The sequence below is a fragment of the Centropristis striata genome, chromosome 18 (genome assembly GCF_030273125.1).
Source record: "Centropristis striata isolate RG_2023a ecotype Rhode Island chromosome 18, C.striata_1.0, whole genome shotgun sequence".
Lineage (NCBI taxonomy): Eukaryota > Metazoa > Chordata > Actinopteri > Perciformes > Serranidae > Centropristis > Centropristis striata.
In genome coordinates, this window is record NC_081534.1 from 35454801 (window position 1) to 35481642 (window position 26842).

At 38.8% G+C, this 26842-nt stretch overlaps 2 protein-coding genes across 2 annotated transcripts; both read right to left on the bottom strand.

Annotated features, from left to right (window-relative positions):
• Positions 1 to 875: 875 nt before the first annotated feature.
• LOC131990881 (NACHT, LRR and PYD domains-containing protein 12-like) lies at positions 876 to 12951 on the bottom strand. Its single transcript, XM_059356076.1, has 13 exons — positions 12213 to 12951; positions 10951 to 11230; positions 8740 to 10531; positions 8475 to 8648; positions 7944 to 8117; positions 7639 to 7812; positions 7265 to 7438; positions 6956 to 7129; positions 6385 to 6558; positions 6076 to 6249; positions 5759 to 5920; positions 1940 to 1986; positions 876 to 1726 (listed from the first exon to the last, which is right to left on the bottom strand). Exons 1-13 carry the CDS (start codon positions 12318 to 12320, stop codon positions 1176 to 1178), a joined length of 4158 nt encoding a protein of 1385 aa, XP_059212059.1. The 5' UTR covers positions 12321 to 12951; the 3' UTR covers positions 876 to 1175.
• Positions 12952 to 16692: 3741 nt separating this feature from the next.
• Positions 16693 to 25550, bottom strand: allc (allantoicase). Its single transcript, XM_059356119.1, has 11 exons — positions 25399 to 25550; positions 24101 to 24151; positions 23833 to 23920; positions 23084 to 23203; positions 22896 to 22975; positions 21639 to 21771; positions 20912 to 21067; positions 20589 to 20662; positions 19632 to 19740; positions 19428 to 19546; positions 16693 to 17004 (listed from the first exon to the last, which is right to left on the bottom strand). The coding sequence occupies exons 1-11, from the start codon at positions 25486 to 25488 to the stop codon at positions 16831 to 16833; spliced, it is 1194 nt and encodes a 397-aa protein (XP_059212102.1). The 5' UTR covers positions 25489 to 25550; the 3' UTR covers positions 16693 to 16830.
• Positions 25551 to 26842: the final 1292 nt, after the last annotated feature.

Genomic DNA, 26842 nt, shown 5'->3' on the forward strand with positions numbered 1-26842 from the left:
TTTACCAAAATGTAGCACTAATTAATTTTTTTTCTAATTAATTTAAAAAACCTTTTAACCGTTTTTTTTATTTTCAAAAATGTTATGTTTAAAACAGTTCAAATGCATCAAATGAATCACAAATCAATAAATGAAATGAAAACTATAATTGTTATTTTAAAAAAATGTAAGTTCCAACAGAAATTTCACGTTATCACACTTTATTAATTCTGGATTTCCTACATTTGTTTTTAATATTTTTTGATGCATTCAATGGCTTATTGTCATTAATGTATCTTAATAAATTATAATAATACATCTATTAATATGCCCCTTAAATGTACAAACAATAATATTCGAAATTAGAGAAAATAAATTAATTCATAAATCAAATGTGAAAAAAATAGAATTCTGTTTTTGATTTATTTGAATTTATATTTAGCTTTATATTCATTTCCCTAAATTATCTTCATATTTGTCTTTAATGCCTTTAATTTAATCATAAATAGAAAATTGAATCAAATAAGAAATTAACTGTATGTTGCATCATCAATGAATTAATACCAACAAATAAAAAAACATTATTATTATTATTATTATTATTATCATCATTGCTTTTGGCTGCTGCTGTCTCCATCCAGCTGCTAACTGAAATTTAAACAATTATTTTTTGTCTTTGATGATGTTTAGATATGCAAATAAGGTGTGAACTTAAATATATGGACCAGGACATAAATCTGAACATTACAGAATATTTTACTGTTATTATTTTCATTTATTTTTTGACTAATTTGATTAAAAGTTTTTGACTTTTATCATTTCATAAATCAGAAAATCCTGAAGATAAATATGAAACTACATCTGGTTTTCAAATGAGAAAATGAGTCTGGATTGTGAAGGTAATGTCTTTATTCCTCTTTAAAACAGAATCAGATTTACATTTGTTAGAAGCTGCTGTTCTCGTGAGTCTTTAAACCTTTATTGAGATCAATCACGACAGACATTAGCAGCTACAAGACGCTGCTCCAAAAAAAACTGGATTCAAGAGAAAAAATGAGAGTTCAGCCCTGAGATAATTTCACCATTTATAATAGGAAAACATTTGTGACATTAAAGAAAGATTCAGAGAATCAAATGTTAAACAAAGTGAAGCTTCATCCAACATTCAGACCACAGGACAGGAAGTCGTCTCCGTCCTAAAGAGAACACAGAGACACTGAGGAGTCATAGGACAGGACCCCGAACCCAAACCCAGGATAAAGAGGTTCAGTGAATGTGGTGTTGAAGGTGTGGAGGTGGATCAGTGAGTCAGAGGAGACTCTGTAGAAGGACAGAGAGCCAGCAGGACAGTCCACATACACTCCTATTCTACCAGAGGAGGAGGAGGAGGAGGAGGAGGAGGAGGAGAGGACTGTTTTTCTGTCATAGTGCCTGACAGAGTAACCATAATAAGAGCAGCTCAGACTCCAGGACTGGTCGTTACATCCAAATACAGAGTCATCACTGCCTCCTTTCCTGCTGATTCCTCTGTAACTCACTGCTACATGAACTCTTCCTCTCCACTCGACCTCCCAGTAACAGCGACCAGTCAGACCATCTCTACACAGCAGCTGAGAACAGGAGTCAAATCTCTCTGGATGATCAGGATATGACTGATCCTCTCCAACACGTGTCACCTTCCTGTTGTTCTCAGACAGTTTGAGCTCTCTGTGTGCTGTGTTTGTGTCCAGTGTGAGTTGACAGAAATCTGATGGAGAGAAAAAGACACAACACAGCAGCAGTTTATCATCAGACACATCTGAAGGGTTTATTCTTTCTTTGTGTCCTGATGTTGTTCATTTCTATAAAGTTTAATGATGACACATGTTGTCAGTCATGTTTTAATGAATAAATATGACAACTATTAACTTTGTATTTAAAGCTGTTTTGTCTTCATTAGTCAAATGTAATCCACACTTACACTTTCTCAGACCAGGTGTTAACCTGTGCTCTCCACCATGGTCCACCCTGGAGGAAGAAACACAGTCACAATGATTTTCTATCCAACATGAGTCCTAACCAGGGTGGGAATTTCACAACGGCCACGACGGCCATGGCCGTCGTTGGCCCGCACTTTTGCCTTGATGCCCTGTGAAAAAATGTTCAATTTACGACCAAGGTGGCCTTTGCGCCCCTGTCAAAGTTCCAGTATAAACACAATGCTAGTGGCGTGTGGTGGGCTGATGGAATTATACAGCCATCCTAATGGTCAAACCCGACACAACCCAACCCAACACATGGCTCATTTGGATATTCAAATGAGCCATATGTTGATGCGCAGCACAGGTAAGCTAGCGGGACAAGCTGTTTTGATATGTTGTAACTGAACTATGTGGTAGTATTTGACAGGACTTAACATTTACGTTTTTATATAAAGTACTATTGATAGGTAATTACCATTGTATTAGCCTATTTAAAGTCGACTCGTTAACGTTACATTTTTGTGTCATGAAAACTAGCAATAGCTAGCTAGTTAGGATATCGCTAACGTCTTCCCTACCTCAGGGACAAGGGCTCCACATTTAGCTGATGTAAATTTCACCTCAGCAGGTTCCTTTTTTATGGCAGGGGGAGGCATTTCTCTTTCTTTACTCTAAGATGAACTCTGGCAGGAGATTCATTTTGCCATCTTTTCGAAATATATGCATTTGCCATCTTTTCAAAACAGGTTAATTTGTCATTGTCCAAAAAGGTTCTTTCTAATATATTTAATATATTGTGCACTGCACTGTGTCAGGAGAAAGTGTATCTCTGATACTTCTGTGTTTAGGTCACAGTGGTGGCTGTTGTCTTTCTCTCCCAGTATTTGTCTGTACCTTCTCACTTCTATGGCCAGACTCTAACACTGTTTCAGCCTCTCTCTCTCTCTCTCTCACACACACACACACACACACACACATTCTATTTCTCTCTCCCTCACTCACAGTGCACTCTTAATGCAATGTTTTACAATGTGATATGTTTTTCAATGTTTATGAATTATTTATTATTTATTGAAATAATTAATGTTTCTTGGTGAATGAGAATGTTAAGGTATTAATCTGAAAGGTAAAACCAGCGTTATTTAATCAAATGGCCTGTGTGCCCTGCCATGTGGCCTTTGTGCCCTTAAAAAAAATGTGAACGGGAAGGCCAAATGGCCTTGCCCCTAAAATGACGAAATTCTAAGCCTGGTGCTAAATGCTGTTCAACATGAAGCAGAGCTCCTCAGTTTGTCAGTGTGACAGAGAAACAGGCTGAAACTCTTCAAAAAGATAATGTGATGTATAAATATTAAGAGCTAAGTCACCAATGAACTGTCCTCCCTCATAATAAAACACAATGTGAAATCTGGTCCCTTAAAATCAACAGTCTGTCCTGCATTCACACATGAACAGCTGAACAGTTTACAGACTGTTCTCAGATCAGTTTCACCATCACATTCAGTTTGTATTGTGTCATTCATGTTTGAATCTGAGCGTCTGATGAGAGGAAGTGTTGGAAGATGTACAGAGTGGAAACATGTTGACATTAATCATTCATTTTTGAATATTAATATCACAAACTTACACAACACATACATTACCTACAGAACACCCCCCCCCTCTCTCTCCTCCCTCCCATATCTCTTCTCCTTACACACAGTTTGATAGTGAGAAGTTTATAGCATAACATTTTTTTATTATTAAATTATTTCATTGATAACTGGTGCGGTGGAAGCCACCTCAGAACAATCATTTTATTTGCTGCAGTCATGCCAGCCAACCAAAGTTTACGTTCTATCTCAGCGATCTTGAGCCTGGAGTCATCATTTAAGAGAAGAAGTGCAGGTTCCAGTGGGAGCTTCCTCTCCACCAGATCGGACACCTTATCCACAACTTTAACCCCAAATCTTTGTACATCAGGACACTCCCATAAGACATTATTAATGTACCCATAATGCCCTGACTAGAGAATGTACAAAAGGGATTGGGCGCTAAACCAAACAGATGCCTTTTATGTGGTGTTAAATAAGTCCTGTGGCAGATTTTGTAATGGATTAACTGGTGATTTGGGTTTTCAGAAGACCCAAATACATTTTTCCACACCAACAACCAATCAATGGTCTCTGTTCCTAGAGGTATATCTGTCTCCCATGATCTATAACTGGGTAGAAAAAGGAGACTGTTTTCTTTTGAGGTGCCCTTACCATCAGTGATGTTAATCTGGTTCTTTTCAAACTCAGTCACCAACATGGCTTGCGTTAGCTGCTCTGCCGCCTTTGTGCGTGTGGTGCGTCCTTCTTCAGTGATTTTGATCGAAGTCTTGTATTTTCTGCCTTAGTCCGACATCAAAGGAGTGTTTCGCAGAGGGAGGTCGTCGGTGTAAGGTTATGGTGACTTTACAGGCGTAAATGTAGAAATAAAACATACTTTGCTCGGGAGCTCTCCTCTGCATGTCTATCCTAGCATGCAATCAACCCAGGAGCCCTCCATTAACTTTGGTTTTAATAAGAAAACTGACTTAACTTGAGGATTCTCCAAAAAAAAAAGATTTAGTTCCAGGCGAAAATTACAGCAACACAGCAGAGAATAACTTAATGTTTTCTGTTTGTTTTCTGTTTCAGACAGAAGAGTTCATCAGACATTAATCATTCAAGGACCGTAGGAAACCTGGAAATCTGACTAATAATTCTGTTTTTACAGTTTCTGGATATGATTTGGGGTATTTTGGTTTGTCAAAGCTGCCAGGGGTTTTGTGGATCAGGGGATTCATGAGTTAACGAGACTGCTTCTCTCTTATGATGCATATGAGAAATAAAGTTGAACTACAGTGGTAGCTGTACCAGAAACCCAAACAGTGAAGGAACACCCTCGGACCAAACAATATCTATACAATAGAACAGCTATTTTTATATTTCATAACAATCATAATGATGTTTTTTATGTTTACTGCTAACTGTTTTTCCTTATGATTTTATTTTTCAAGGTTTTCTAAATTTAGTATTGAAAAGAAGAAGTTTAAGGTAAAACTACTGTATGACATTTTATTTTCTGTAAATTGTTTTGTTTGTCCTTTCTGTATCTTTTGATAGTAATACCTTTTTGTTTGCTTTTAATCCATGTTTCCATGTCTGGAGCACTGTTGTCACTTTTATGTCACTGTCTGTCGATGTTGTCAATGTTGTCTGCATGTGTGTGTAAGCAGGCTGCACCCAGCAGCTGTCTGTCTGTCTGTCTGTCTGTTGCGTGAGAGTTTCTGTCTGTGTCTGTTTGTCGGTCCATACTTGAGAGTGTCTGTCTGTCTGTCTGTTTGTCCATACCTGAGTGTTTGTCTGTCTGTCTGTCCATACCTGAGAGTGTCTGTCTGTCTGTCTGTCTGTCTGTCTGTCTGTCTGTCTGTCTATCTGTCTGTGTCTGTCTGTCTGTCTGTCCATACCTGAGAGTGTCTGTCTTTCCATACCTGAGAGTGTCCAGTCTGTCGGTCCATACCTGAGAGTGTCTGTATGTCTGTCTGTCTTTCCATACCTGAAAGTGTCTGTCTGCCTGTCTTTCTATCTGGCCGCACCTGAGAGTGTCTGTCTGTCTTTCCATACCTGAGAGTGTCTGTCGGTCTGTCTGTATGTACATACCTGAGAGTGTCTGTCTGTCTTTTACATACCTGAGAGTGTCCACTCTGTCTGTCTGTACCTGAGAATGTCTGTCTTTCTGTATTTCCATACCTGTGAGTGTCTGTCTCTCAGCCCGTCCATACCTTAGAGTGTCTGTCTGTCTGTCCATACCTGAGAATGTCCAGTCTGCAGCGTGCATCCTCCAGTAGCTTCACTCCTGAGTCTCCTGGATGATTGTAGCTCAGGTCCAGCTCTCTCAGATGGAAGGGGTTGGAGCTCAGAGCTGAGGCCAAAGAAGAACAGCCTTCCTCTGAGATCAGACAGCCTGACAGACTGGAAATAAGGAAATAGCATGAATACGGGGTTTAAGAAAATTATCCCATCAGCAAAATCATACAGAAGTTGCCCATCTTCACTATCATGGAATTCAATTTAAATTGAACTTAACAGACTTAAAATATCAACTATTATTGATAATTACTACTGACCTGAGAGTTTTCAGTACACATAGTGGACTCTGCAGTCCAACAGACAGAAGCTTCACTCCTAAGTCCTTCAGGTTGTTGTCACTCAGGTCCAGGTTTTTCAGACGAGAGGACTGGGAGCTCAAAGCTGAGGCCAGAGAAGAACAGCCATCCTCTGAGATCAGACAGCCTGACACACTGAAGCCAGGAGAAAATCACAGCAGGAACAACAGGAAATTCAAAAAGATGTTGACTATCTTCCCTTACAAGAGCCTGAAGCAGGATGAGCAGGGTTTCAAAGATCAACTTTTTGACAATTAGCAGAATACAGACCTTAGAGTTTTCAGTTCACATAGTGGACTCTGCAGTCCAACAGACAGAAGCTTTACTCCTGAATCCCGCAGGTTGTTGATGCTCAGGTCCAGGTCTATCAGACTAGAGGACTGGGAGCTGAGGACTGAGGACAGAGCTTCACAGCTTCTCTCTGAGAATTTACAGCCAGTTACCCTTAAAAGAATTGTTCATATTCATCAACATTAGTTGAAATATTTCATGTGTTTCAAAGACATGTTTTCAATAATGCAATGACTTCTATTTTAGTCTGCTATTTTTTTTTTAGCTAAGAGACATTTATCTGTGCAGATTTGTGTTTGTCAGGTAGCTTTAACAGAGATGTACATGATTAAAATGACTGGGCTTAAAATTTAATTTAATCATTAGCTGTGATTTTTTCTTTTAGTGTGCTTAATGACAAATAAGACAAACAAAGAGACCCCCCAAAACATGTATATTTTAGGTATTTGTCTTTGCATAAAACTGAAAAACAAAACAACAAAAAAAAAACCCTCAAGAGAAATGGCTCTTCAAAACCAGTGTGGCACTTTAGAAATAGTTTCATACTGACTTCAGGGTTTTCAGTTCACAAAGTGAACTCTTCATTCCAGCTGACAGAAGCTTCACTCCCGAATCCTGCAGGTTGTTGTTACTCAGGTCCAGGTCTCTCAGACTAGAGGTCTGGAAGCTCAGAGCTGAGGCCAGAGAAGAACAGCTTTCCTCTGAGATCAGACAGCCTGACAGACTGAAACCAGGAGATTATCACAGTAGGAATAGCAGGAAAGTCAAAAATATGTTGATAATCTTCCCTTACAAGAGCCTGAAGCATGATGAGTGGGATTTCAAAGATAAACTTTTTAACAATCAGCAGAATACAGACCTGAGGGTTTTTAGTTCACATAGTGGACTTTGTAGTCCAACAGACAGAAGCTTCACTCCTGAATTCTTCACATTGTTGTTACTCAGGTCCAGGTCTCTCAGACTAGAGGAATGGGAGCTTAGAGCTGAGGCCAGAGAAGAACAGCCTTTATCTGACATCAGACAGCCTGACAGACTGGAATTAAGGAAATAACGTAAATACAGGGTTTAAGAAAACAATCTCATCAGGAAAATCCTACAGAAGTTGCCCATCTTCACTAACATGGAGCTAAATTCAATTGAAAATTAAATTACTTACTTACTTACTTAGTTACTAAATACAAATTGAACTTAAAATATTTAAAAGATCAAGTGTTAATGATAATGAATACTGACCTGAGAGTTTTCAGTACACATAGTGGACTCTGCAGTCCAACAGACAGAAGCTTCACTCCTAAATCCTTCAGGTTGTTGTTACTCAGGTCCAGGTCTCTCAGATTAGTGGACTGGGATCTCAGAGCTGAGGCCAGAGATGAACATCCTTTCTCTGAGATCAGACAGCCTGACAGACTGAAACCAGAAGATTATCACAGCAGGAACAGCAGGAAAGTCAGATGTTGGCAATCTTCCCTTACAAGAGCCTGAAGCATGATGAACGGGATTTCAAAGATCAAATTTTTAACAATCAGCAGAATACAGACCTGAGAGTTTTGAGTTCACATAGTTGACTCTGCAGTCCAACAGACAGAAGCTTTACTCCTGAATCCTGCAGGTCATTGTTACTCAGGTCCAGGTGTCTCAGACTAGAGGACTGGGAGCTGAGGACTGAGGACAGAGCTTCACAGCTTTTCTCTGAGAGTTTACAGCCAGTTACCCTGAAAAGAATTGTCCATATTCATCAACATTAGTTGAAATATTTAATGTGTTTCAAAGACATGTTTTCAACAATGCAATAACTCCTATTTTAGCGTAGAACCTTTTAATTTTTAATTTTTTAGCAAAGAGACATTTGTTTGTGCAGATTTGTGTTTGTCATGGAGATTTAACGGAGATGTACATGATTAAAACAACTGGGCTTAAACTTTCATTTAATTATTACATGTTATTCTTTCTTTCAGTGTGCTAATGACAAATACAACAAACAAAGAGACCCCCCAAAAACATGTAGATTTTAGGTATTTGTCTTTCCATGAAAATGAAAAAAACACTCTTAGAAATAGTTTCATACTGACTTGAGGGTTTTTAGTTCACATAGTGGATTCTTCAGTCCAACAGACATAAGCTTCACACCTGAATCATTCAGGTCGTTGTTACTCAGGTCCAGGTCTCTCAGACTAGAGGACTGGGAGCTGAGGACTGAGGACAGAGCCTCACAGCTTCTCTCTGAGAGCTTACAGCCAGTTAACCTGGAGAGGAAAAGAGATGAACATGAACAACATGTTTTACTTGTTTTGTATTACAGAACGCATGTTTCATGTTGTTCATATAGCCACTCACAGAGCTTTGTTGGAGGCTTTGACCACTGGCAGCAGCCTCAGAAGAGCCTCCTCTGAAGCAGAGTATTTCTTCAGGTCAAACACGTCCAGATCTGTTTCTGATGACAGTAAGATGAAGACCAGAGCTGACCACTGAGCAGGAGACAGTTCATCTGTGGAGAGACTTCCTGATCTCAGGGACTGTTGGATCTCCTCCACTAGAGAACGATCATTCAGTTCATTCAGACAGTGGAACAGGTTGATGCTTTTCTCTGCAGACGGATTCTTCCTGAGCTTCTTCTTGATGTACTGGACTGTATTCTGATTGATCTCTGAGCTACTTCCTGTCTGTGTCAGCAGACCTCGTAGGAGATTCTGATTGGTCTGCAGAGAAAGACCCAGGAGGAAGCGGAGAAACAAGTCCAGGTGTCCATTTGGACTTTGTAAGGCCTTGTCCACAGCACTCTGGTAGAGATGTTTTAGTTCAGGTTTGTCTCTGAAGACTCTGGACCACCATCTTGCTTCTGCTATCAGAATGACTCCAGAGTTGATGAAGGTCAGATGGACATGAAGAGCAGCCAGAAACTCCTGAACACTCAGATGGATGAAGCAGAACACCCTGTCCTCGTACAATCCACTCTCTTCTCTAAAGAGCTGTGTGAACACTCCTGAGTACAATGAGGCTGCTGTGATATCGATGCCACACTCTGTCAGGTCTGAATCATAGAAGATCAGGTTTCCTTTCTGCAGCTGATCAAAAGCCAGTTTTCCCAGAGACTCAATCATCTCCCTGTTCTCTGGACTCCAGTGTGGATCCCTCTCAAATTTCCCATGATACTTGACGTTTGTCTGTTTGGACTGAACCACCAGGAAGTGGATGTACATCTCAGTCAGGGTCTTGGGCAGCTCTCCTCCCTCTCTGGTTTTCATCAGCTTCTCCAGAACTCCAGCAGAGATCCAGCAGAAGACTGGGATGTGGCACATGATGTGGAGGCTTCGTGATGTCTTGATGTGGGAGATGATTCTGCCGGCCTGCTCCTCATCTCTGAATCTATTCCTGAAGTACTCCTCCTTCTGTGGGTCAGTGAACCCTCTGACCTCTGTCACCATGACAATACAGTCAGGAGGGATCTGATTGGCTGCTGCAGGTCGTGTGGTTATCCAGAGGCGAGCAGAGGGAAGAAGTGTCCCCCTGATGAGGTTTGTCAACAGCACATCCACTGAGGTGGACTCTGTGACATCAGTCAGGATCTCAGTGTTGTGGAAGTCCAGAGGAAGTCGATACTCATCCAGACCGTCAAAGATCAACACAATGTGGAACTCTTCAAACCTGCAGATTCCTGCTGCTTTGGTTTCAGGAAAGAAGCGATGAACAAGTTCCACCAAGCTGAACTTTTTCTCTTTCAGCACATTCAGCTCTCTGAAAGTGAATGGAAATGTGAAGTGGATGTCCTGATTGGTTTTGTCTTCAGCCCAGTCCAGAGTGAACTTCTGTGTTAAGACTGTTTTCCCAATGCCAGCCACTCCCTTTGTCAGCACTGTTCTGATTGGTTTATCTCTTCTTGGTAAGGCTTTAAAGATGTCTTCTTGTCTGATTCTTGTTTCTGGTCTGTCTGGTTTCCTGGATGCTGTTTCAATCTGTATGACCTCATGTTCAACATTGACCTCTGCAGCTTCTCCCTTTAAGATGTAGATCTCTGTGTAGATCTGATTCAGAAAGGTCTGGTTTCCTGCTTTAGTGATCCCCTCAAACACAGACTGGAACTTCTTTTGTAATTTGGTTTTGAGTTTTCTCTGGCACTCAGCAAGAATCTCTGAATTAAGAGAATAATGAAACCAATGAGGAGTTGTTACAGTGAATGTGAGTCATGAACTTGTTCAGATTTCTTTATGTTGAGAGACCAGATTGAGTCCAGTCGAGGGAAGTAATATTGTCCAAACAAACATACAGACTTCAGGGTGTGCACATTTTAACCAGGTAGAAGCAACGAATAACAGGATTGTTTGCCTTTGATTCATCATTTTAGTTCTCAGACAGACTTTAATTTTCTTTCTCTGCTGGATGTGTTTTTTGTTGCTTATTCTATAATCCAAAGTGCAACACAACAAACGTGTCTATATTTGTAAATCAGAGAGACGTTAGCTACACACCTCATGTTTGTTGAAGTCTCTGTAATGTACAACTTCAATCTTTTTTACATCCATTTTTATAATAATAATGATTCTGACTTACCTTCAGGATCGAAAGAGGTTTTTGATAATTTCTTCACTAGTTCATTTTGATTTATCTTCACTAAAACTGTTCTGGTCACTTTAATCGTGTTTAGACTGTAGGTCTGAAACATCTGATCTATGGTTTCCATCCGGTTTGTACTCTCCAGTCGACTCTTTGGGATTGCTGGGAGGCCTTCTAGCACCCCTTGCAGGAACCATTTGAATTTTTCAAAGTCCTCAGCTCCCAAATCTTCTAAAGTTCTGAAGAGGACCTCTTGAGGTGTCGCCATTTTTTCTCCCTGCAAAGATCCAAAAGAAACCAAAAATAAATAGTCACCTTAAAAATATAGACTTAGTTATGATTAAGATTCATTAGTTCAAGCAAAAATATCATAATTTTTTCACTGTCGTTAGATCAGATCTGCAACAATGAGTGGACTAATTGGTAAAAAGAAAGTAATCTCTCTTAGATTAGATATTGTGTGTTTTGTTTTAATTTGCTTTCTTGTGAATAAAAGCTTTTTGGAAAACACATGTTGTGCATTTAATGTTGCACAAAAGTGAATAATGCCAACCTCTTCTATGCAAAGAACTCTAAATTCCTCCATCCTTCACTAAACATTATTATGGTAATTATTATTATTATTATTATTATTATTATTATTAATAATAATAATGATAATAATAATCATTAGATTCATAATTGACAATATATTAATTTGATGAGATTTTTCCCCCAGAGTTATTAATAACTTGGATATCCATCTTGACAGACTTTTGAACTGAGACCAATGGTGCTCAGAGTTGAGGCAGAGTAAACCCGAACAAAATGTATGTATTTCCTTATAAATTTAATATATTTAGAGGAATCAATGAAGAGTAGAGTGTCAGTAACAAGCAGGGTAGGCAACAGGATATCAGTCTAAAAAGAAACAACTGGCATGAATGTGTGTGAGGCAGGAGTCTTTATACTGGCTTGATCGGAGATCTGAAGTAGCTGAATGAACAGGTGAGTGGAGTTGGGCTGGTGAGGTGGGAATGGCTGGCAGGTAGAATGTAAAAGTACTGGAAGAAAGCAAGAGGCTGCAGGAACGAGCAGGAGTGAGCAGAGCTCAACTGTGACAGTTTACAGCAGATAAAATGTTTTAACTTTGCTGTCCAACATGTTTGGACATTCTTTACATTCATTACTGATGAAGAAATATGAAATTAAAATTATGTTTATTATACATTACAATCATGGCAGTCATACATGAACATCATTGTAATTTAACTTCCTACCAGACACTTTCCCCCTTCATGTGTGGAGGAAACTCTGGGAGAGAAGGAGCTGCTCGTTTCTTCCTCATCAGTCCTGGTGTCTGTGAGGGTCTGAGCTGAGGACGCCATCACACCCTCACAATTTCACAGTCCAAGTCTCAAAACAAACAACAAAATAACATGAAAACCAGTCCAACCAGTTTCAGAAACACAGTCAGAGTGAGGGAAATCAAAGGTTTTACCATATCACTAACTGAAATGTAAGATTTGCGTCACAAAGACGCAGGGTCTTGTATGACAAAACCATTATCTTTCTAACGTGCCACCACTCAATCACATACAAAATACTTTTCAACACAGGCACACAACTTTGGAGAGAAATTGAAAGTTAATGGCACATCCTGTCCATTGTTCTGATCTCTCTCTCTCTCTCTCTCTCTCTCTCTCTCTCTCTGTCTCACACACACACACAAACCTTTAAATAGTCTCCTCAGATTAGAAATTGTGTGTTTTGTTTACGTTGCTTATTTTGGGAATAAAAGCTTTTTGGGATACACCTGCTGTCCATTTAATGTTGCACCTGAATTAATGATGCCAACCTCTTCTATGCAAATACCTCCAAATTCCTTCAAATACCTCACTCTAAGTTGCTAAGGTCATTTGGGGTTGGTAAATTAAGACATATTCAGATGTCAGGGGGAATAAAAGGAAGAAAAAAAGGAAAACAGACAACAAGCAAAATCTATGTAAGAAAAGCAAAAACACAAACTTGCCAGGACGATGACTTTCACCTCATCTTTCAACTGTAGATCTGTAGTTCCTCCTCCCTGTGTCTTCACCACCTGTTGTTATCTTCCACCAAATTCGTCCTCCTGTTTCTGAAAACAGGAAAACAAAGAAAAAGGAAATTCCAATTCACAACATTTTTATTTTATTTTAGAGGCAAGGAACTTTCAACCAAAGACACATTTCCAAAGAGAAACTTCCCAAATGGTTTCATAATGAAAAATACAGATTGGTCAATTATCATGACTAAACTTTCTGACGATATATAAAGTAATTAAAACTTCCTCCTGCAGCAGCTCCAACAGTAACATGCTGCTCTCAAACAGATGCTTCAATATTCATCTAATAATGTCACAAAGAATCAGAAATCAGTCTCACACAGAGAGACATTTACTGCAGAACAAGAACTTTTACTTTTGATAAATTTAGTACATTTTGCTGATAATACTATTATACTTTTACTTCAGTAGGATTTTAATGTACATTTTTTTAACTTGTAACCAAGAGGAAAACTTCAGGGCTGATAATGAAGCAAACATGGAAGTGCCAAAAGCTGCAGTTTATCATCTAGCTGCAAAATGAAGCCAAACCTCACAGAGCTTCATGTTCAAATGTCCAACATTACAGCAGAAATGAACATATTTACAACCTGGAACAATAAAACAGTTTGGTCTCTAAAGCTAGAGCTCAACATAGATAAAAGTGTTGTCTCAAGGCTCCAAATATAAAACATGTCTTAAGATACATCCAATACATTTCTAGATACATTAACATGGTCAAAAAGCTGTTCTTGTTCTATTTCTAAGAACACATGATAAATGCAGGTTTTTAGCCAGCAGAATTCACTCCTGATATTTACTCAAGCAACAGTTGCAAAGGACACTTTATTACCTTAATGTCACAATTTACTGGAAAGACTCAGAAGCAGAAGTGCAGCTCTGAGCCAAACTGCCACATTCAGCATTTAAAACTCCTGTCTCTCTTCAGCCAGACTCTCAGTTTAAGGCAAAAGTGGCCAAAAAGCACTTAAATCCACTTGATTAAAATCAAATATGTACACATGAAAAACATTAATTTCAGTTCAAATAGCTAAAAACTGGAAAATATTTAACTCATCATCACTCAGTTGAAGCAAAGATGTTCAGTTTAGCATTTGGCAATTCTGTAATTGATGAAATCAGTTCAGCAATTTTATATGAATTCATCATTAAAATTAATTAAAAAATGTGCAGTCTGCCCCAAAGAGTCCTTACTGTCAGTGTTGAGGCTGTGGAAGGTGGCGTTCAGAGAAGAGACCAAAACCTTTCTGGTTTCCATCCCATTGTAGAATGTACAGTCTGTATTTATTTAAAGGGCCAGCAGATGGTTGCTATGGTGATGACAGGCCCATGCAAAAAGAAAAGACTTCTTAAATTGTTCAACTAGCTTGCTGTTACTTGACAAATATTCTTCCTCAATTAACAAAATCAACCAACAGACAACAAGCTTAAAAGGCAGAGCCCTTCAGTGTTCCTCTTCTAATACAGGAAGTTCTCCATATATGATTACACATGAAACACTTGAAGGCCATTGGTTTAACAGAGCTCAACATATCTAATAGTGTTGGCTCAAGGCTCCACCTCGCTACATCAAATATAACACAAGTCATAAAATACATCCAACATTTCTAGATCCATAAACATGGTCAAAAAGCTGTTCTTGTTCTATTTCTATACACATGATACATGCAGGTTTTAAACCAGCAGAATTCACTCCTGATATTTACTCAAGCAACGGTTGGAAAGGACAGTTTATTACCTTAATGTCACAGCTGGTGGAAAAGTGTCCGGAGCAGAAGTGTAGCTGTGAGCCAAGCCAATGACTGAACTGATGTGTCTGATGTGTCAACAGATTTCAGAATAAGTGAACTGAAACTGACTCTGACTGCTCAGACAGGATGTTGTGGTCTGTGTGCAGCAGAGGTCAGCAACAAGTGCAGGTTAGGTGGATGTGCACGCTGTTTTCATCACACATCTAAAGTGTTATTAGTGATTAATAACGACTTTGTAAAACAGATCGGACTGAGGTTACAGTTTTGAAAAGCCCACAGCCTCAAATGTTGTTATGAGGAGCTTCCTGTTTCTGCCTTATTTCCCCTCAGCTCTCCAGACTAGAAACTCGTCACGTAGAGGCCTCGGCCGCTGCAGCAGCTTTGTTTACACGTCCACAGCTGATTTATAAACAGCAGCAAACTGACATGATGCTGGTATTCATCAGTAATCATACATCACCTGTAAGTGTTCTCTTTCATAATTAAAGACTGTGTACAATTTGATGTATGAGCCTGATAACATGAATAAATAAAATTAGACCTAACAGGATCTGAGTGTTTCTGTGACTTCCTGTACAGACTGAAGGCTGCTGGAAACTCTCTGACCTGACCACAGCTCTTTGTCTCCGCCCCCTCCACCACCGCCGGCTCTCGTCCACTTTACAGACGAGGAGCCGCTCACACCGAACGAGCCTCATGAAAGTGACACCTGGTCTTATCATGAAAGAAATGGAGCTTTATATTCACATTAAACTCAGCAAAGACAGAAAAAAAGGCTTTAAGGCTGTGAGAGCGTGACCCTGTTTTGGTGCTTTTATTAAAATTATTCTTTTCATACTGATATTGATTAAAATGACATTAACATAATCTGTTGATACATATTAGAGGATAGTCTGTCCATAAATGACAGAAAAACACCATAATATGGGATGTCCAAAAATTGGACAAAAACAGAAAAGTCATGTCATATTTTTGGGGGAAAATTGTTAAAATTTTCAAACAATGAAAAACTCTCAAATCGTCTCATTATATTCTGTTAATATGTTAAGTAGGGTTGCTTTTTTGCAGAAATACAAAAAAACCCACCATATTTTGAGATGTTTAAAAATGACCCATACAAACAAAAGTGATACTATATCATTTCATTTTTCGTCAAAAATTTTGAAGTTCAGGTGTCCCAATGGTACACCTGGTAGAGCACATACCACAGAGGCTCAGTCGCCATAAGCAGAGTTGATAGTTTTCCAGGAGTCTTTTCCAAATCTTTTAAAGTATTTTAAATCTTTTAAAGAAGACACCAGTAGACACCAGAATCTTGTCTTTAGGCGCCACCTTCAGGACAAACTTCACATTTTTAGCTGCAGAAATGCAACAAATACTCAGGATTTTTATAATATGAAGTCTGCAGCATGTAGAGCACCAACACAAGTTTGACTTGTTTCTCATTCTCACAGCTTCACTAAGACGTTTCATCAAAATGTCCTGATAAAGACCGGAGGAGGATTTGATCCAGAGGAGTCTCAGTGGGGCTTTGAAGGGGACGAGGTGAATTCAGTCCTTGAGTTCAGGGGAGAAAGGTAAAGTAGATGACGGGAGGGGGGTGTGGGGATGTCATTCATCCTCCTCTGAGGCTATTAAGTGAGAAGAAATATTCAGCTGACAGATTAGTAAATCTAAATAAATGAGTGTGATGGGGAAACAGAGGGGATTGTGGATAAATGTTGGGCCGTGGGGGTTACTCTGTGTCACACTGCTGAGAGAAAAAAATAAGAAAAAGAGTCAAAAATGATGGACTAGTTGTTTTTTCATTGTGGAAAAATGGAGAACAAACAATAAATGACAGTCAAGATTTTAATGAAAGAGGTCCATCACTTCATATTACATGTGTTTATATATATATATATATATATATATATATAATTATTATTATTACTGTATATATGACCATCAGACGTGACTTTCTGTTTTATTTCGTAAAACACTACTATTATTAACTCCTCTCTGTCTTCGTGGTTCCCTGACGGAGATCGAGTGTTCTGCGCCTCACAGTTTGGACGGCGGTGTCTTGTGATTGGCCGGAGCCTCAGCGACGAGTCGACCCCAGAGCCGCAGCCGACTGACTCCTCCGTCCGGGCTGATGACGAGGCGAACATGAGTGATAGGTGAGCGGAGAGCGAGCTGGGCATCGCCGTAGAGATGTCTGTGATGAGGATGCAGCTGCACGTAGACAGGAAGCAGTTTATCAGTCAAACACCCAAAGATTAAATAGATCAGGAGACAAGGATTGGACTGAAAGCTTCTGGGTTTCAAAACCAAACTTTATGAAATAAAAAACGAACTTTATGGAAGAAATATCCTGTCTTTATTCAAGAGCGTAGATTTTCAGTTTGAGAGCAGCAGCCGGGAGGCGAACCGGCGTCCAATGTTTTAAAAATAGCAATGCTCTTAATCATTTGGCTATCGTAACATTACTATGTCACATAGAGTATTTATATACTAGATAACTCTTTTTAGGATTATTTAAGATCAATTATACATGAATGTGTTGGCGTCTTAAATAGGTGATGATTCAAATAGCTGCTAATATGGCAAACTGGTGTATTTCAAGAGTAATACAACTTTTGGAAAAAAGAAACCTTTGCTCTCAACAATTTTGATTGCATACTAAAGACACAAAAGTAAAGTTTTGTTCATCATCCTGCACAATCCCACAACTCAAAAATATAGATTTTACACAGGAATGGAAACTGATGGAGGCCATTGTGCTCCTGTAACCCTGATGTTACTCCCCCTGTGCTGAACTCTTTAGCATCCTGTTTTTGGTGAAAGTGCTGCCACAGTTTTGCAGAAGTTTCTTTACAATTTATAAAAAATGATTGCAAAGACAATTGATGAGATATGTTAATCAGATGTGTTGCATGTCCTCAGTTAATAATATCCATGATTTTTCTGAGAGTCTCTCAGAGTGTAAGACAGTAGACGAGACCAGACGAGATGAGGCGAAGCCAGGAAGATAAGGGAGGCGAGAGGAGAGAAAAATGTGGCCGCCTTCGTTGAGAGCCAGAGAAGAGATAGTTGTTAAGTGTTTAATCATATTGCATTTGTGTATTTCAGGTTATAGACATGAACCCTATAAACATGGCGACTCCTGAGGAGAAGGCTCAATGTGCATCATGGTTTATTGAAACCAAAGTCTTTCTGTGGCGTTATGTTAAAGATCAATGTGTGGAACAAAGATACGGGACATGACTGACCTGAAGCCACAGATCACTGATTGATGAGGCTCTGCTGCAGCCAACGTGCTAAGAAGTCGACCACCGTCTTGGTGCCATGACGATCACCTTTGTATCATTGTTTTGTTTGTATTTTTGTTAGTATTTTTTTATTTTTTCATCTAGCTATGTAATTTAACTGAAGTATTCTGCCCTACAAAGCCTAACTGCATTAACTACGCAAAGGGTAAAACTGAGAAAAACTATTTCAAAGTTTTCTAACTGGCCAGCCAAATGTGTTATATGTAGGTCAGTGATATGACACTTATTTCTACATGTATTGATGATGTCATTTTTATGCTAAAAAATCATGACAATTTATTTGACCTTTGACCCCAAAAATGTAGTTACTGCACTCTGGTTTTGATGTAATAGGTTCTAATATTAATGATAAACAGAGAGCAGTAACTATAATGTTGTTGTCTTCTTTCAGCTTTTATATTTTGTTTTCAGTGAATAAACATTTTCAAATTGATTTTGTTATAAATGTATTGAAAAGTGTTGAAGTAGAGTTCAAAATCAACTCTATTCAAAGACTTGTGTATTTTAGACTTAATATTATAAAATATTGTTATATTTTAGTCTTCATATAATTTGATCTCAATTTTTTACTTCACTATCTAGATAATAATTTCCCTTTCATATAAACTTATAATTTCTATTATTCTTGTCTTCACTATTCAACACAATGAAGAAATACGAGCCTACACTGCTTTGGTTATGTTGGATTTTGTAGTTACTGCAATTATTTCTCTGAAATAAAGCAAAATTTAAATCTTAAACTTTGTCACAAGATAAAACAGACATCAAGGAGTTCATTTTTAGTTATGACTCAATTTTGACCAAAAATGTAGCTACTGCAGTTAGACTTTGTAGGGCAGTGTTGCTATTTATATGTCGCTTATAAGCCCTTTGGGCTTTTAAAAAATCTTTCTTGTATCTTCTATCGTTTCTTGAACTGTTCTTTATTTATGATTGTATGTTTTTTAAGTGCAAACAACAATAAATAAAATAGAGGTGCGTTAAATGAGGCAGAGAAACTTCAGTATCTACTCCTCATTTTGTAATAATTTCCACATATGAGTCTGTTCATTTGCTTTGTAATCATTTTTTTAAGTTGTAAAGAGACTTAATGGACACCCTGTATAACTGCTGCACACCAGGCAGGACTGAGAGTCTCTGGAGCTAAATGACTGGAGAGAAAGTATCTGTGACATGTCTGATGTCTTTCTCTGTTCGGGGAGCTCCTCTCCCATAAACAGAGATTGTGTGCACTGTTTAAATAAAGAGATGCTTTAACTTTAAGATCCTGTAATTGGGCTTGTTTCTTCACCCACAGAAGTGATCCCACAGGTGGAGGAGACTTACTTTCTGAGGGGGAAGAAGGACCTGCCAGTCCCCAGAAGTCCACCGGGTCCCGGTGCACTGAGCCTCCTCCTCGGGGCTCAAACAGCAAGCGTCGATCCTGCAGGAGTCCGGGAAGTTCCCTGGATGGAAACACACACGTCATTTTCTTTCTGCGAAGCTCAGCACATTTGATTAGGAAATAATAACTTTGAGGTGTGAGTGGACCTTTGAAGTGGTTGGTGTCGACCTCGATGCTGCTGATCGCTCCGAGATGACCGAGTCGAAACACCGCCCACTCCCAGCCCGGGACCTGCAGGATGCCCCGCTGGTCCACCTGAAGTCAGCCAGCAGGGACACATCAACACGTTTTAAACATCCAGACAGCAAGAATGGATAGAAAAAATCCATGCTGTGATCTGGTTTCAGAGACTTTTGACATTTAGTAGATTTGTGTATTTTGTGCGATTGTGTGTCAGCTCTTGTGTTGTGTTGCTGCTTATTGTGAATCTAGTGAGTCAGCATCCATCCTCTGAATGCTCCAGGTCTCTAGTCTGGATGCTCCAGGTCTCTAGTCTGGATGCTCCAAGTCTCTAGTCTGAATGCTCCAGGTCTCGAGTCTGAATGCTCCAGGTCTCTAGTCACTCACTAACATCATCACATGAAGAACTTTGGGCTCATTGAATCCAAAAGAGTCTCAACTTTACACTCAGACCCCATTTATGCAGCTCACAGACTGTTTAGGGACCCCAGGATGCACAAAGACACACACACAAGAGGACACAACAACACGTTTACTGCAGGAGAAACACTGACTGTTATCAGCATAAAGTGGGCGTGTCAGTAAAGAGTCGTGGGTTAACAACATAAAGTGGGCAGCCTCTGAAATGGGAAAATCTAATGTCTGACTTTAACCCTAACTTTGGCGCGTTACTTCACCTCCTTCCTGTCATGATGTCATGACGTGGTTGGTAAGCAGGGTAAATGTGGGGGAAAAAATTCAAAAGTGCATTTTTTTGATGAGAGGACAATTTTGGATTTTTGTGAAGATAATTTCAGAAAATAACGTCATTTTTTTCCACTTTACTTTAAGGTTCCTTTAGGATTTTTTTACGATTACAGAAAATCCATGTTACTGTTAATGCTTAGGTCAGGGTGTGTGTGTGTGTGTGTGTGTGTGTAGACCTCCAGGTGTTTGGGTCTGTCCAGTCTTCGGGCCGTTTCCCATCCGTCAGCCATGTTGGCAGCTCGGCCGAGGCCTGCACACACAGCACGCCAAACTTCAGTGATCCCACACCGGGACATTAACTTCTTCCAGCAGCTCAAGATTCGAGAGAAACAGAATTAAACAGTAGAAATAAAAAACAGTCATAAATAAAGTAAACTAAAATAGCGTTGTACTTTTAACACCATTGACCAAACCTGATTTCTCATAATACGATAATAAATAAACCTTTTCTCCAACGACAAAGAAAAACTTGTGTATTGTATTTTGTGTCGGTCCCAACCAATCATGTTGCGTGGGTGCCCAAAGTGGGCGTCGCTGTAGCCGAGGCAGACTCCTCCATTGGTCAGAGCCAGCAGGTCGACGTCCTGGTGGGCGGAGACAGACGACCAGTCTCTCTGTCCGACGCCGTACGCCCGCAGCCTGGCGATCCCTCCATCTGATGGCACACAGAAGAGCTGGACAGTGTTATATTATTATTACTATGATTATGATTATTATTTTTATTATTATTGTTGCTTTTATTATTATTACTATTACTATTATTACTATTATTATTATTATTATTATTATTACTATAACTTATTATTATTATTACTATCATTATTATTACTATTATTATTGCTGTTATTATTATTGCTTTTATTATTATTATTACTATTATTACTGTTATTTTTATAATTGTTATTATTATTGTTGCTTTTATTATTATTACTATTATTATCATTATTGTTATTATTATTACTATTATTATTATTATCATTATTATTACTATTACTATTATTATTGCTGTTGTTATTATTGCTTTTATTATTATTATTACTATTATTATTACTGTTATTTTATAATTGTTATTATTATTGTTTTTATTATCATTATTACTATTATCATTATTATTGTTGCTTTATTATTATTACTATTATTATCATTATTATTATTATTATTATTATTATCATTATTATTATTATGTGTGTGTGTGTGTGTGTGTGTGTGTGTGTGTGTGTGTGTACCTGGGTGCATGTTGAGGCGCAGGTGTGTGACTCTGTGGGTGAAGTTCACCTTGTAGTAGTTATGGCAGCTGTCTGAGTATCCGGGCTTCAGCTCCGACTCACACACCAGCTCTGGCCACACCTCCGAGTCCAGCTGTCAGTCAAACCACACGTCACATCAGCTGTCAATCAAACCACACGTCACACATCAAACGCAATCTGACTGCCAGTGCCCCGCCCAGAGGCCAGAAACTCCAACCACCAATGTAACAGGTGACAGGCGGGGAGTGTAAAGAGTGACACAGTCTGCCTAACAGACACCAGACCTTCTCCTAAACTTAACCACTTAGTTTGAATCGATAACTTTAACCACCACTCGTTTAAAACCCAACTTATATCTTTCTTGGAGTCTGACTGTGGGATTAATGTCATAAAACTGCCCCACCCTTCACAATAAAAGCCCAATAATGCATGAAAATAAAGTTAATAACATTTATTACAAATATTAAACAGAACATGGAAGTTAAAATCTGTAAATTAATACAATGGGACAAATGTACTTTTTTAATTTTTAATTTTTACAGTATTATAAAATTGCTTAATGGTCTTAAATGTTAAATTCTATGACAAAATACAAAACATACACATCATATTGCTGAATGTAAGGAAACTTTGTGTTTTCTTTTCTTTGCGTCCATAGACCAGTTAGTTATATTATTTGATGCATATTTTTGGTTATTAACACATATTTGCGAGTTTATATATTTATCACTTATTGTGTCTGGTATGGTATTGATTGGTATCTTTTCTGTTTTTCCTCGTAGAACCACATTCACACCCCCTCACTGTATGGACAAATAAATACACTTTGACAAATTTACTTGTGTATTCTTACCGATGCCCCACAGTGGCTACTACATCCCAACCACTTGACATAACATAACATATAAGTCAAACCCTCATTACAATGAACATCTACTGTTGACTTGCTGTCCCGCCCTAAAAACCCTTCCCACAACCACCAATTCTGTGTCCAGTTGTTTTGAACGATAAGGGGTTAAAACTACGTCAAAAAGGGACATGACGAGGATGTGATGAGTACGGAATGATAACGTCAAAATTCTACACTTTTGCATAAAAACGTACAATAACAAAAATGTTTATTTTAGCGACTGGTGTGAGCGTAACCACGGTGAGCAGCTGCTGGCAGTACGGTGGCCGGCACCTTGACCGGCTGGTGTCAGAGTCACTTTTACAATCAGAAAATGTCAGCGTTACCTTGGCGACAGCAGCCAGCTGGCTGTCAGAGGCGGCCATGCCGGTTCGGTCTCCTTCCAGGGTGAAGGTGGGTGGTTTGTCTGGTGAAGAACATATAAATATCAGTTAATAATCAATACTCGTACAGGTTCACCCTTCATATCTATAGAGGGAGTCTAATGCTTGATATAAGTGAGAACAGGTGGTACCCAGACAGCCGGCCTGGATGGACACGTGGGGCGAGTGGTTTCCTGTGAAGAAGGATGTGTCAACATCGAAGCCGTAGATCTGCCCCGGGACTCCCAGCTGGATGATGCACCAGTCGTGACCTCCACAAAAAAATGTTTGGTAAGAAAACAGAATAACAATGTTTTAATTGGGCTGAACTCAAGGTAAATCCAGGTTTTCCAGGTCAGCATAAAGAACAGTGAGAGCAGGTTTAATTGTTGGTTTCATTCCCTTTCTGCTGCATTCTACCAAAAATTCCAGCAGGGGGCGCTGACGGCGGCTGCAGAAGCATTTTGGTCCAATCTATCTCAATACAAAATGAGAAAACTTCTTACTTAATTTATTACCTCATAAAAAATGATCATGACAACACTATGTTCTCGACCTGTAGTAAAAAATCTTCTTCAAGACAATCTGATGTTAATAGTGTAAATAATGGCCCCATTTAGAAGAAAATAGAAGATAAAGAAACGTATGATTTGGGGCGTGGCTACCGTTGATTGACAGGTCAGTAACATCATCATCCGGTTTTATCTCATAACTTTGACCCTTTCACACTGTATTTTAATTTATTGACAGTTTATTTGAGAGTTTTGTTCATTAAATGTGTTGTTTTTTGTCATTTTTTCAGGTAAGTAACATTTAAAACTAACTTCCCAGTTAATGATACAGTTAATATCCATTATTTATATACATTATGTTTTTTGTCATATTTAATTCTGGTACTAACCAGGAATTCTCTTTCTCCTCGTCTCCCATCCGTCCATCCACTTTCCAAACTCAGTGAAGGCGGAGGCGATGAACTGCGGCGGCTCTCTCTGTGTGAACAAACGCTCATCAGTTGTTAATACTCTGAATCACTTTACTCAGATATTCAGCTACAGATAGTTCATAGAGTGTGTAACATTTCAAAAGGTTATTATATCGTATCTTTGACCCTCATCACATGTTCTGCTGAAGTTGTTGTTTGAAGCTGACATGGTGGATCTGAGCTGTACCTTCAGCAGGTTGGCAGCAGGAGCGAACCATTCGTCTGTAGCAAAAATAACCTGAAAGAACAAAAACAGAACAGCCAAATAATGTGTCTGCTGTAAAAACATGGATAATGAACTACCAGTCTTTTGTTTTTCCAACCCAGTTTAGATGAAACCACGCCCACTCCAGTATGACGAAAGCCTTAACTGTGCTGTGATTGGCGAGATCATTTCTATCACCAGAGGAGTGGTTACTTTTTTGGCTTTGTTGGGCTCATTTTGTGTAACCATGGAGCTAGCTCACTAATTAGCCAGCAGCTAAATTAATACATTGAGGCTTTGTTGAGAAAAATGTTCAACATATTTATAAAACCTTGTGCAACAAGATCTACAGCCGAGACCAGAGAACAAACCGTTTGTCAGCACCACCCATAGACTCCTATGAGTGTTTGGCAGCTCGCGGTACAGAGCGGATCGTTCTAAAAATAGCACACACGTCATTCTACAGACACGTATGGTTCACTGCTGTAAAACAGCTGCAGTTTCTGTGGATTTAGGCTCCAAAACCACTGAGCTAGGTTTAGAGCAGAAACCTTCCTGGTTAGACTCTAAAAGACAGTTTAAACAGGAAATACATGATGGAAATGCTGGAAGAGAAGGAGTTAGGAGGATGACGTGAGACACAGAAGTTATGTAAAAAGTTGTTTTATTTTGTTTCCACACGGGACATGAACCCCATTCTCCTGGTGAAAGTCTCTGTTTGTTTGAGTCTGTAAAATTAGTCTACAATTATACAACCACAAAAGGAGGACTAAAGGCTGTAAAAAAGAAAAAAAAGAAAATTAACTAAAATGTTAAATAAATACATTTTACAGTTTACAAAATCAAAATTACTTTATTTATCCCTGAGGGGAACACTGTTGAGGCAATGAGCACCAACCAATCACAGCACACTGTAGAATTTCACCCACCGGTACAATACAGCACTGATCATGTCTATTCACTTTCATGTTTGTGATTATTTCATGAGCATATTTCTTGATTTATGTCTAGTCCTGTGCAAAAGTCTGGCAGCTGTGAATAATTGATAATGGTTTTAAGGCAAAGGGTGCTCACACCAAATATTGATTTGATTTAGATTTTCTTCTCTTCACTCACTTTGCATTTTTTTTAATTGATAAAAATAAATTATTAACAGCAATCTTATTTTACAGTATTTTTTTCACACCTGCCTTAAACTTTTGCACAGTACTGTATATGTGTTTGTGTAGGCCTGTGAATGAATGTGTTTCTGCCTGTATTTTACAGTGACAGTAACTCACCTTCCCACCGACCGCCTCACAGACCAGATCATTGAACTGCAGGAAGTCCTGCTTAGCTGCTGCCTTTACTGCCTCTCTCCTCTCTGCCATATTAGGATTTTTCACCGAATTGAGGAACTAGATGGTGGAAGCAGCTGCTCGCTCTGCTGAAGCCTCATCAATCAGACGGACTGGTCGGTCCTGTAGGACAAAGTTCATTGGCTGCTCAGTCACATGTGGCGGGCTGTTTGTTTGGACAGTAAGAGTTCAATGACTTCATGCACTCATAAATGAACACTGTACAGCTCTGTGACCACAGTCTCAATACTGTCATGTATCAGGAAAGTCAAACTTATTCCATTCACTATACTGCTTATAATCAGAGGTGGAGGTAACTAATTACATTTACTCAAGTACTGTACAAGTAAGTACAATTTTGAAGTACGTGTACTTTACTTGAGTATGTTAATTTTATGTGACTTTGTACATCTACTCCACTACATTTTGAGGCAAATATTGTGCTTTTTACCCCACTACATTTAGCTGACAGCTTTAGTTACTTTTCAGGTCGAGATTTAACATAAAAACATGAAACAAACAAATTTAAAGTGATTAGACTTTTTTTAATGAAATCTTATAACAGTGTATTGTTACAAGTAACAAGTTCCTCAATTCACAGTTTTCTTCAGGGTGTGGGCCCCACCCCTACCGTAGGTTGGACTTTTTCGCGATTGGTCAATTTAGAATGGTGTCACAGTAGCCAACCCATACTGGCACCTTGTGGTTTATGTCTTTTCAAAACAGTGGTGTCATGTATGTGTGTATGCATCTTACTTTCTTGTAAGGCCTGTGTGTATGTTTCAACTGAGATAGCTGCCCCTTGACCTAGTTCTAACTGATTTTCAGGAAAGGTTCAGTAAGAGGGCAGGACCTGGTCTCTTCACCCATAGCGAAACAAGGGAACTAAACTTTAAATGTTCATCGAGCACCCTTCTGCAAATACACTGAAGTTTTCTAACAAATAATAGTTTTAACACCTCAGTTACAGCTAAGCTAAGCTATGCTAAGCTATACTAAATATCCCTATCCTTCAATATACAGTAGTTTAATGAGGCCTCTTTTTACAAAATTAAAACACTGCTTACATAAAAGCAACAATACAAATAATCTGATATCATATTTGGAACATATTTAACAATCTAACTGGGCCCATTCTGCACAATGTGTACTTTTACCTTTTATACTTTTAGTACATTTTGATGCTGATAATTTTGTACTTTCACTTCAGTATTTTGAATGCAGGACTTAGTGTAGCTGAGTCATTTTGCAGTCTGTATTAGTACTTTACCCACATGAGAAAAGAGTGATGTAACTAAAAGGAGTAAAAATATTGTAAAGAAAGCGTACAGTGATACTGATGTTGATATTTATAAGTGTCTAAAACATTTTAATCTGCTCCCACCGT

Bases quoted from the DNA above. Each gene is read 5' to 3' on its own strand.
- LOC131990881 (XM_059356076.1), bottom strand. From the start codon at position 12,320: ATGGCGTCCTCAGCTCAGACCCTCACAGACACCAGGACTGATGAGGAA. The intron at 7,813-7,943 runs GTCTGTATTCTG...TTCTGGTTTCAG, and splicing joins TGTGAACTCAAAACTCTCAG to TCTGTCAGGCTGTCTGATCT. The intron at 6,559-6,955 runs GTCAGTATGAAA...AATTCTTTTAAG, and splicing joins TGTGAACTGAAAACCCTGAA to GGTAACTGGCTGTAAATTCT.
- allc (XM_059356119.1), bottom strand. From the start codon at position 25,488: ATGGCAGAGAGGAGAGAGGCAGTAAAGGCAGCAGCTAAGCAGGACTTC. The intron at 23,204-23,832 runs GTTAGTACCAGA...TTTTTTGTGGAG, and splicing joins GAGGAGAAAGAGAATTCCTG to GTCACGACTGGTGCATCATC. The intron at 21,068-21,638 runs GTACACACACAC...GTGTGCCATCAG, and splicing joins GCGCCTCAACATGCACCCAG to ATGGAGGGATCGCCAGGCTG.